Source organism: Alosa alosa, chromosome 14, assembly GCF_017589495.1.
Source record: "Alosa alosa isolate M-15738 ecotype Scorff River chromosome 14, AALO_Geno_1.1, whole genome shotgun sequence".
NCBI lineage: Eukaryota > Metazoa > Chordata > Actinopteri > Clupeiformes > Clupeidae > Alosa > Alosa alosa.
Window position 1 is genome coordinate 5,402,642 of NC_063202.1, and position 12,222 is coordinate 5,414,863.

The following is a 12,222-nucleotide window of genomic DNA, read 5'->3' on the forward strand; positions in this document are numbered from 1 at the left end:
TCCAATATTTTTGTGTTGAAACGATATGGAATAAAACCCCTAGGTGTTATGTGATACAAAAATGCATTAATTTGAAATAGTTTAGTCCACATTTGAATCTTATTTGAATATATAAGAAGTACTGTGTGAATAGATGTTAAACAGGGAACTTGATGCATTTGATATCAGTAGTCACCTTGAAATTAAGAGTATTTTCTATGTTTTCGTTTTTTTATATAATTATAATAACATTAGCTGACTTCTTTTAATCATACAACTCAATTCAATTTCTCAAGTGCCGTCAGCTGGCTCGGCGCAAGCAGGTAGACGAAACAAACAGTTCAATTTATTCGTGGAGTTAATTTATGCTATTTAGGTGTTTCTTAGTGCATGTAGTACTACATACAACTTTTAAACATGTCATGCATATTTGTGTTAGTATCTAGTTTATATCAGAAAGTGACAAATCTGCAAGCGGCCACATCTGTCAAAGACTCGTCATCAATCATAAAACGTCATCAACGCAGTTAACATGGGAGCCATGTAACACCGGTTCACCGGTTCAACAATGTCAAATTTCATCAGCCATCTCAAAATGCACCCAGTTCAGTCACTTACTGATGTGAAGGAGACGTTAAACTTAGCATATATTGTCACAGATGAAAAGCTACAAATCACAAAGTGTTATGCTAATGCTGGGAACAGGAAGATTGCATATTTATCAGTGTTTCCCACAGAATTGAATTCTATTTGTGGTGGTAGGTTTGCAGAATTAACTTGAATGCAACAATTTCTAACAAATTAGCGCAGCGTGGTTATGATGCTAACCACAATTTAGTACAACCTGGAAAATCATTGTGTGGTGGTCAATGTTGATATTGTGGTGGGCCGCCACAAATAAGTCAATGTATGGGAAACACTGTTTATAGTTGGCCATGTGATGTGACAGACTTAGGTTAATATTTCACCAGGTCCGAGGGCTAAAGGGGTGAGTTAGCATTAGACTATACAATGTCCTAAATTGGAGACCCAATGTAAGTTCTGGATGTAAAGAAAATTAAGCTAACTCCATTAAAGCATACATGATATTTTCAGTTTCACATCCACTCTTGGCTGCCCACATTTTATTTCAGAAAAATATGATAGACGTTGTATTAGAATCATTTCCCCACAGAACACTACACTATGTCAGTTGTATCATGCAGATTTTATGAGTTGTAACTGGCAAGCAAAATAAAGAGTTCTTAATTTGTGTTTCTTCAGATTGCAGTGCAGGCAGAAATCCCATGAAGTTATCCTACAACTGATTTTGATACTGTACTGTATGGATGGTAGTTACATAAGATTTAACAATACAGTGTTAGGGAGAAATCAGATGGCCAAAGACTTGAGACTCGACTTGGACTTCCAAAAAATGACTTGTGCACATCTGAGTATTTCCTATGTTTTCAGTTTTTGGGCCCATAAGGCATTTAGGTTATTAATATAAGAAACTGCCCAAGGGATATCAACGGGCACCCTCCTAAATCTTAAACAGCTACCCCAGGTCTACAAGATATAGCAGGAAAAAAACTTAAACGACAAAAGGTCATTCCACGAAATCGGTGCCTTTTCAACTTTAAAAATGTGAAAAATATAATTGTTTCAAACTGATTTTTTTCAATGCCCATTTTTTTCAATGCCCATTAATTAACACATCTTAACATGACAAGAAATTGTGTTGGGCCATCTCAAGCTATGCTACATATACATAGAATATTGTAGGATAGTAACAGGACTGATGGTAACAGGACTGATGATTTCATGCTAAATCGCTCCTTTCTAGCTAACAGGTCAAGGTTAGGGAGGCACATGGTATGTAATCTGAAAGGTTATTACTTCTAGATATTGGTAATATCAGTATTGATAAATAATTGTTTATATATACACTTTAAAAAATGGTAACAGGACTGATGTTGTATGCTCGCCCCTCTCTCACAACCCTGATAAAACATGACAAATAGGACATTTAAGAAGAGATAAAGTTACCCTTTCTTACACTGTGGAATCTGCTTCTTCTAAATGATGTCACTTCCTTGAAATTATGTCACTTCTAGTTTGTACCAATATTTTATAAGGGGTTTTAGTGAAAGTAACAGGACTGAGATGAAAGTAAGGGACAATGATAAATGACTTATATTTTCTAAGAAAACATATCTATTTATGTCAAAATCATTGCTTAACAATTAGATTACACTTAAGACAATATGGACCCTTTCAAGAGAGTTCCATTATCAGCATCATAGTTGGCCCCACAAGACTTCCTTTTTTAACATTCCATATGTTATCTTAATGTAGAGGAAGTAGATTGGGGCCCAAATAGAACGTTCAAGCATTGTTTTTGTTTTTATTGTTGAAAGGGTCTATAAAACTGTGACAATTGTATCATTTTTACCAACATTTTACAACTGAGAAGTGCTGTTGAAAAAGAAAAAACATAGCGTGGGACAAGCCAAAATCAACCAAAATCCTTACCCATAGCATATATTAATGTGATTTTAATCATTTTAACTTGTATTTAAAACGCGTGCTGCCAAATATTTTGAATTTTACACCTTCAGTGTTTCCCATACGTTGACTAATCTGTGGTGGGGAGCCACAAAACCGGCCGTCACGCATTGATGTTCTATGTTGTACTATTTAAATTAAAGATAAGATAAAATCCTTTAAGCTGCACTTTTAATACGCAGCCTTTCCCTGCCCCGCCTCGCTCTCATAACGAGCCCGCTGCCCCTCCCTCTGCATGTACATTTAACACAAAATATTCCGCGATTGTTGAAGGATTGTTGTTGCCACATAGAAGTATTGCATAGAACACGGCTGGCTAAATTGCTATTAAATCCGCTTAGCATCATGACCATGCTTGTTCAAAACTGCTGCAGTCAAGTTAACTCTGCTAAGGTCTTATCACAATATAGCCTGCAGCAGGAGCTGTTGTTGATTTGGGGAGGGGGCTTTTACTTTGACAGAGTGATTGACGGGACGAATAAAGTCTCGTGTCCGTGGCAAAGTATCGTTTGATCTCGTTTGTTATTCATTAACATAAGGCAGCACCTGTGCTTTTGCCGAGTCGTCGCTGGTAGAATACTTGTCCTCAGTTCAGCAACGAAGCATAGCATCATTTAGGACGACTACTGTGGGGGTTTAGGGCTTTCACACAGGTATGCTATTTATGTTTGAGCAGACATAGAAATGTATTGTAGCTGTGGTAGTCAAGTGTTTTAATCCTAACAAATGCTTTTAGACTGGGCGCATAGTAACGTTGATGGACAAGGGGATATGCCAAACGAACACTGGCGTTCCGCACTTTGCTGTGTCCATTTTTAGGTATGACCTCCCCGCTTTGTTCTAAGTGCACTAACTAACATCAGTTCAGTCGTAACAACTGCTACTTTTTAACAACTGTTACAGTGTGAGCTGCATCCACACGGAGGTTGGACTGCTTTACGCAAGGGTTCGTGAGTTTATGTCAACAGCGTTGCCAATGACGGAGCAGGTACAAACATTTGAAGTTTACACCTACTGCATTCATAGCCCATGGTTGTAGTTTACTAACTATGGTTGTATCTGTTTTAGGAACGACTGTGTTGGTAGTGATAATAGCCACTGTTTTGTCTTGGTTTATTTTCGTTCTGTTTGTTTCTTTTACTGAGTGCCACACTGATTTTGTCCATACTGGTGTTTGAAGGCCTATGTTAGGCTACAGCGCAATTCCTTGCAACGGGCCAATGTTGAAACTAAACCTTGAAATCATAGAAAAGTACCATACTACCATAAGTATACGGGAGACTGTTACTCTGGGTCATAGTGTCTATGCTTCCGGCTGTATTAGTTCATAGAGTTACTGACGGCTGCTTAGTGCATTCACACGGTATTTCCATACGGGAGACTGTTACTCCGGGGCATAGGGTCTATATGCTCCCGGCGGTATTAGTTCATAGATTTACTAACGGGTTTACCCATTGACTTAGCGCATTCCATACTGGAACTGGTACTCCTGAGCCATAGGGTTCTATGACTCGTTGTATAGGTTGAATTAGATTTGCTATAACTCTGTACTTAGTACACTTACACTGTGAACATTTAGCAGACTCTTACAGTAGCTGTGATACCCTCAGACCTAAGCTTTAAGTACTACATTAATCCCCAGAAGGTAATAATCTTAAGCAGGGCTCCTCACTCCTAAGTGTTTGCTATGGTCACCTTGTTTGCTCAGCTTGTAGTGCACCTTACCTTGGCCCAGGCCATTTTGCTGTGCTGTAAATCGTACATTTCCTTTTCTTTTGTTTTCTTTTGGGTCCTGTGTGCCACTATTTATTGTGAGGAGACCCCATCCTGGTTGATCTTTGTGGAGGCTCTTTGTAAACTTGAAGCCTATGTTGAGTGCCCTACCAAACTGTCATTATTGTTTTTTAAAGACTTATATGTATACAGAACTTTTAGGATATTGAATTAATAAATGTTGAATGTTTTTATTAGTCTTGTTCTAGAGACTGCTGGTGACACTTGACAATTGGATAATAAATATATTTTTGTATCGGTCTCAACTCGTTTCCTGCGTGCTTTGATAATTCTTAGCTGTAGGTCACAACAACATAGTACATTAAGGAGACTAAACTTAGCTTTGAGATACTGCTTGATTGCATAACTTAACATCCAAACAGTATTCTAACGTTAGTTGAGTTTGGCATGCTTACTTACAGCTGCTTCGTTACTCAGGGCTCATTTTATTGACTCTGACACTGAATGTTTGCAAAATCCCGATGTAAATGGAAAAGTGTTTTCCAAGACTCAAAAGTGCTTGTCCCAAGGAGAAGTACAAACTTATTTGAACTAACTACGTTACTTTATTGATCCCCACGGGAAATTCAAGAACTATCTCTATCTATCTATGTTATGAATTGCATCCATACATCAGCTGCGTTTTAACTTCGTTAGTGTTACAATTGCAAGGGAACGAATGTCTTAAAGTGACAGGCACTCAATTAGACCTATACACTACTGAACTTTATTGAATGCTACCTCTGACTAAGAATGCATTACTTTGCACTTGTATAGTCTTATTTTGGAATTTTAAGAGCAATAAACATATATTGCAATGTTAAGGAATTCATGTTTTTTTTTTCATTCAGATCAAATCAACATGTATAAATTGCTATTCGTCAATTAATGGGGAGATAATCGATAATCTTTATAATCGATAATCAAATTGAAATCGAATCGGACTGAAAAAATTAATTGTTAGATTAATCGTTTAAAAAATAATCGTTTATCCCAGCCCTAATCTCTGCCCTCAGCCACTCACCATACATTGTATGAAATGTGGCAGCTGGATTTCACACAAACAATGTCCTCATTATGTCCTCACACACTCTCCTGTCTCATTGAATAAAAAATCTGTATTACGAACATTACACCAAACAACTTGCAACTTGATTTTTTAAATCAGGCTTTCACGATAAACATAAAATCAAATGAGTTCACAAGTGTTTAGTCTTGGGTCACAAAAATAATAACTTGGACAAGAGACATAAAGGAGTAGAAAAATTACAAACCAGAAAATGAATCCGGCTTTACAAGGGCTTCAATACGCTTGTCTTTAACAACCACTAGGTGAGCTCTCTAGCTCCACCACCAAGCATGAAGCATGCTGGATACAGCCGGAACATACTATACAGGAAACTATAATGTTTTCACTCACCAAAATGCACCTCAGCTGTAACACTGCTGTGGTCCAGATTTGTATAAACTTTGCATATATAAACTCCTGCATCTTCTCTTGTCACATTGTTGAGTTCAACAGAGTAGTTTCCTCTGACAAGCTCTCCTGAAAAGAAGTGGGCTCTCCCCCTGTAGGCATAGTCCTGTGATTCTGGTCTCTCTTCTCCCTCCTGGAACAGGTGCACCAGCACATCTGAGTCTGTTCTTCTCCACTCCACCTCCAGCTCCTCCAGAGGTAAGGGGGTTTCCACAGAACAGGGCAGCAGAACAGGACCCCCCAGCTGGGCAGAGATAAGATCCAAGGGACCCTGTAGTTGAAAACCTACCGCAAAACAAAATAATGCATAATTCATATTCATATTGATTAACTAACCTAACCTAAAAGTTCCTCAAAGGCTAGATTCTTGCTTCCTTGGTTCCTAAAAAATAGATTCTTGTTTATTTTTTTAAATGTAAGAAATCCTATGGCCTTGAAACAGCTGGTATGCCTTTCTCTACCTACCCCCTTTGCCTCATCACCAATGTGGGAAGTTAATTAACCCAAGTCTCTCAGTCACTGAGGCCATCCTTAAAAATATTTTCGCTTGCCGTAACCCGACCGACCCTGTCAATTTAGAACCGACCCAAATATTTTTTTTTTTCCCCTTTTAGTCCGACCGACTTGCCGGTTGTAAACTTGCGTTAATACCGACCAGCACCAGCTTTGCAAATAACAATGTCCACAGACGAGGTAGAATATGTTCCATGATTTATGAAAGTACGATGTATTGCGACATCAAACGCAAGTCAAATTTGTAGTTTCTTATGTCTCATTCCATCGAACTACAGATCCGCTACCCGATCTGGCAAACTTACATAGTGCGGTTATAGCCAATAAAGGGCTGCGAAGCGAATACAGAAGTGCCGTTCACCCTGTTATAAGTTGATGAACCACTGAAACGATTTTGGAAACATTATTTTAAGGTACAAAAAACTCTTGTGTTGCTTCAATCGGAATGAATGAGGCGGGGTAGTCCGCTCCTATTCCGAATGAACAGCCATGTACTACGTTCATTCAAATTGACTGCTGTATCTTCTAAAGGAAAAGTAGGCAACGGCTATTCCGATCAATAGAACGTGCCGCGGCCTGCCGCCTGTAAACTGACGCCAGACGGCACAAATTTTTCAATCAGAATAGTTCGGAATCGGAATAACAAAAAAAAACTAACGAGGCTGCTGGTTATGAGTAAACGTGGCTAATGTTATGGCCAACTGTGGCCTGTTTACATTCATACGTTCATTACAAGCGTCACACAGTAGCCTGAAAGTTGTGGGTTCAATTCCCGGCTTCCACTGACCTTGAGCAAGGCACTTAACCGAAATGTAATCCCTTGTAATATAGTCGACATATGTGACATAGGTCACTTTGGACAACAGTGTCTGCTAAATGAATAAATGTAATGTCATATGGAATCCAAAGAGGTGTAGATGCAAGGAAGCCACAATTATAAATGTAGGGTAGCGGGTAGGACGTAGGCAGTGGGACTTGCGCCTTGATTGGATGCCTTGATTGAATCAGGTGGTGGCCGCTTGACGCTACACCTTTAAATCCAGCAAACTGCCGGTGCCTCATTAGTGTGTCTCGCCACCCAGACTCTTGGTTCCTTGGAGTATCAATTGGTCATACAAGTTAATGTGAGTTCTCATGCTTAAATGTATTTTAGCCTTAAATGTATTTTAGCCATGGTTGCCATGGACCTGGTCTGACTCGGGCTATTGCATTGTTTTGTAGCTTGGCCTGGTGTTTGTGCGGTTAGTGCCGTGGTTACGTCCAGCTCCTTGTCTCCACAAGTCCTCGCCGGCTACAAATTGTGTCCGCGTGTTTCAATGAAAATGTAAGTTCTCTGCTTTTACACATGAGTACCGTTCAGCCTTTTATCCTTAGACACTGGCTGTAATGAATTCATTCATTTGTGTTCTCTTTTATATTAGTCACCGGTTTAGAGTGTGACCACTAACTTGCTGAGTGCTGTTTGTTGTGCTGAGAGTAAGTTCACTGGCTTCCTTTCTCCCTCACGTGTGTACATCTGTCACAGAAAGCTTGTTCATATGTATGTAGCAGTGTTGACTCGCCACGTCTGTATTATAGTTTGGCCTGGGTATGCACCAGAGTAAAAACCAGGCGGCTTAAAGTGATCGCTCTGAATTACAACTAAACAAGCTCCTGGCTAGAAACGCCCATGGCCTCGTTCATACAGGTTGGTAATGTAGGCTACTTTAGCATCTTGCCCTGTTCCGACTGCTTATACCCAATTGAGGACCTTTGCGGCTTAAGCCCATTGATGCATAGGCTGCAAATTAGGCATAGCTTTGATTTGACCTATATAATTACTTGTATGATATCGTAGCAATGTTTTCTTTGCAGGAGGACAGTCGTACGCCACCTTGGCCACTGTTTTTCCTGTGCCCTGTTTTAGTATTCAGGTGTGTGTGTGTGTGTGTGGGAGGGAGGCCCACCGTGCTGCCCATCAGTCTCTTGTATGTGTTGCTGTATGTTTCATGTTTGTCTGTTGTATGTTGTCTGTATTCTAGGCCATTGGGTTAGTGCAATATTCGGGAGGGGTAACACTCTTGTGTGGTCACTGGATTGCTGTGTATAGTAAATTAATTGCTGTGTATAGTAAATGAATTGCTGTGTGTGTGACCTGTGACATGCCCTATATATATTCTGTGTTTGCTGATTGAAACTTGCTGAATCTTTGAGTGTTACTTATCCAAACACCTTAATTTTGCACATTGTTGTCCCTGTGAGTTTGCTGCCCAGAGGCCTAGTGTCTGTTCTAATGTATGCATCTACATGAATAATAAAATAAACTTTTTTTACTTTTTATAATACTCCAGTCCCTCTCTCCATTTATTTCCCTTTATTGGGATAACCTGCTTGTAACATCTAATACTCAGATTGTTGGTTACAAACTGTAACTGGTTTAAAGGCCCCCCCTAGGGGTCACATGATCAATACTTTCCAAGATACAGCCAGTTTTACGGGGGAGGGGGGTGTCGATTTTGTTAGGCCTCTTTTTTTTTGTCAATTAGTTTAGGCAAACTGACTCATTTTGGAGCCAAAAATAGAAGTAATTGTAAAAGATTTTCAGCATCATTCCTGAGGTGTCCAGAACAACATACTAAAAGTCCTAAGAAATCCTAGTTGAGGAAATATGTTTAATTCTCATCAATCCAAGATGTGTGCCAGTAAGGCTAGACAACAATACAATATTTTATTACTTTACTCCTATCAAAATAAAACTTTACACAATGAACGTATCCATGAAAAGTAACATTTTTTGTATTACAAGTTTCTTTGAAAATGAATTTGAATATGCAAATGAGCTATGTGCTATTGGGCTATATGCTCAAAATACACCCTAAGGGGCTTATTTTTTTCCTTTACTCCCATCACAATCACACCTCACACAGTGAAAGTATACATGAAAAGTAAACTTGTTGTACAAGTTTCTTGGAAAAATCCAACAAGTAGAAAAAAGTTACAAAGATGAAAAATACATAGCAGCTTTGTCCTACAGAAGACCTACGTTACAAAGTTTGAATAAAGTTTCGACATGAGATGGTTCAAGATGAATAGCAAAAACCAAAAGTGAAAAGAAGAAGCCTAGAAAGAACAGAACAGTGCATTTTCATGCACTGTAAAAACAGGGGCCAAATAACAAACACATTCATGCCCATTCAATAAGTTAACCTATGCATAAACACAATAAATTTGAAGTCTCTTGCCACACTTACCTGGGTCACTTGCAAACAAGTCTTACCTAATGACATTCCCCCACAGATTACCAACATCAGAAGAAAGTCAGAATAGCCATCCCATTTTAGTCATTAGTAACGTGGTAAGATTACATTTTGGGATGGTAGATTTACAAATGATTGGCACCACTTCTGGGCTGGATTCTCATACAATTCTATATATTTTTACGTGGAGAAGGTTGGCGTCAGACACTGGAAACCGATACAGTGTATGTGTGCGTGTGAGTGAGTGTATGCATGTGTGTGTGAGTGAGTGTGAGAAACCAGAAATACTAGATGAAGTCCGCTGTAGTTGCAAGAAAGACTACAGCACAACACATGCAACACATGCAGCAGATGCACATGCAAAAAACATGGACTCCCTTGCACTGCCATTTGCGGAGAATGTCGTGGTACTAGCTGCACAAACTCACAGTTGCCTAATTTATCAGATGAATATGAACCAGAGCGGAAGAACTAAGCAAAGAACAAACTAGGAATTGATATAGGGAGCCACAGAGAAGGGTCGAAGATCCACGCTGGATTTAAAAAAATAAAATAAAAAAAAACGTTAAAAAATCTTTACAAATAAAAAAATTAAATAAATAAATAAATAACACAAAAAAACCCTCTCCTACTGTTGCTACCTTGTCATGGTGGGGAGGCGTGTATGCCTCTGTGACCCTGAAGACTACAGTGTTTCCCACAGAATTTAATTCTATTTGTGGTGGTAGGTTTGCAGAATTAACTGGAATGCAACAGTTTTTAACAAATTAGTGCAGCACGGTTATGATTCTAACCAGATTTAGACACAATTCAGTACAACCAGGAAAATCATTGTGTGGTGGTCAATGTTGATATTGTGGTGGGCCGCCACAAATAAGTCAATGTATGGGAAACACTTGACTATAGGGGAGCCAGGCAAGGCAGTTTTCAGGTTAGAGGCCAGTCTAAAGACAACATTGCCATAACCCATTGGGAGTAAGATGATTGGATAAAGATTGGGCCGATGTATTTGTCATACATATGAATGGTGTTTCTGCATATGCAAATTGTTACATATTCAATAAGTGTGGAGCTCATGCAAATTCAAATTCATGCAGCTGAATATGCAGCTGTGCATTTTCAAATTAATTTCAAAAGAAACTTGTAATACAAAAAAAGTTTATTTTCATGTATTTTTACTATGTAAAGTTTTATTGTGGTAGGAGTAAAGGAAAAAATTAAGCCTATTTGGGTGTATTTTGGGCATATTCGATTAGTGTATAGCTCATTTGCATATTAAAATTCATTTTTAAAGAAACTTGTAATACAAAACAAAATACTTTTCATGGATATGTTTATTGTGTAAAGTTTCATTTTGATAGGAGTACCGGTAAAGGGAAAAAATAGCCCCATTGGGTTGCATTGTTGCGTGGCCTTGGCACACATCTCGGATTGATGAGAATTTAACATATTTCCTCAACTAGGATTTCTTAGGACTTTTAGTATGTTGTTCTGAACACCTCATAGAAATGATCTATGCTGATTTTTTTTTTTACAATTAGTCTGTCATAAAACGCTACTTTGCCTGGACTAAAAGTTCACAAGCCCACAGCGCAACAACTAAACCATGTAGGGGGCGATTCCATAGTTCAGTGTTTTTCAACCTTTTTTGTGCCATTGCCACGCCACACATGTCCCACGGCACACTAACATCCGGTGTGAAGAAAAAATAAACATACCAACATAGCCTAAAATTTCAAATAATACACAGATATGGCCTTATTATGGCTTCTATGCAAGACCTGCTCAATAAAACAAGCGCCCTCTGTTTCATTTGTAGCTGACTACATCTAATTTAATTGTTGTTATGAACTGGATATGTGATGATTCTGTGAATACTGGATATGGGGCCCCCGTTGTACAATGCCTGCATACCACAAATAGTGCAATCATACAATCAATGAGGGCATGTGGTTATAAATTCTTTGATGCAACAGTTGCCTTTCTGGACCAGTGAGTGACATTTGGGTAATTTTCTGCGGCACACCTGGTGATCTCTCACGGCACTCACGGCACACTAGTGCCAACTAGTCATGCTTAAAGTGGAGCATTGCCACTAGTGCCAACTAGTGTGCCCCGGCACAGTGGTTGAAAAACACTGCCAACGGCTCTGCGAAAATGCTGTCAACACTGCCACCTGGCGGCAGAAAATTGGGTAGAATCGAAAGTTAACCACTGCATTTCGAAACTGGACTAACTTCAGCTTTGTAACCTAAATTAGCCAAAGGTTCGTCTGGGTTTTCCCAGGTTAGCTTTAGATAAAAGTGGCAGCTAAATGCTTAAATGTAGGCCTTAATGTCGGAACTCATTTTTGGTCATGATTATGCCCGGCTACTTTCATGAAAGGCAGAAAGTTGAATGTTTTGTAGGCCTACATCAGGAAATCAGACACTGTGGCCGAGTCCTTCCAGGCAACCCATAACCTGTGTTCACAACCTTCTGCCCGTGAAAGTCAGTCAAGCCTGGAACGCTATTAAGTCGTCGTGACTTGGAGTTGGAGTAACAGGCTAAAAAATGATTCAGGTTATCCTTGCGACGCAACCTTGTGTTTGTAATTAAATTACAATAGTCTGCTTGCGGAAAAATAAACGATCCTACATACCTTTTGATGCCGCCGCCATGAGGAGGACCAAACATGCCAGACTTTTCTTCATGATG

The 12,222-nt window shown here is 39.2% G+C and overlaps 1 protein-coding gene across 1 annotated transcript in view; it reads right to left on the reverse strand.

The window, feature by feature from the left end:
- Nucleotides 1-12,218, reverse strand: part of LOC125307614 (butyrophilin-like protein 1) — a 45,309-nt gene extending 33,091 nt beyond the window's left edge. The window contains exons 1-2 of the mRNA XM_048263668.1: nt 12,167-12,218; nt 5,720-6,061 (exon numbers count right to left, since the gene is read on the reverse strand). Coding sequence (XP_048119625.1) covers nt 5,720-6,061; nt 12,167-12,218 — 394 coding nt within the window. The remainder of the gene's footprint in view (nt 1-5,719; nt 6,062-12,166) is intronic.
- Nucleotides 12,219-12,222: the final 4 nt, after the last annotated feature.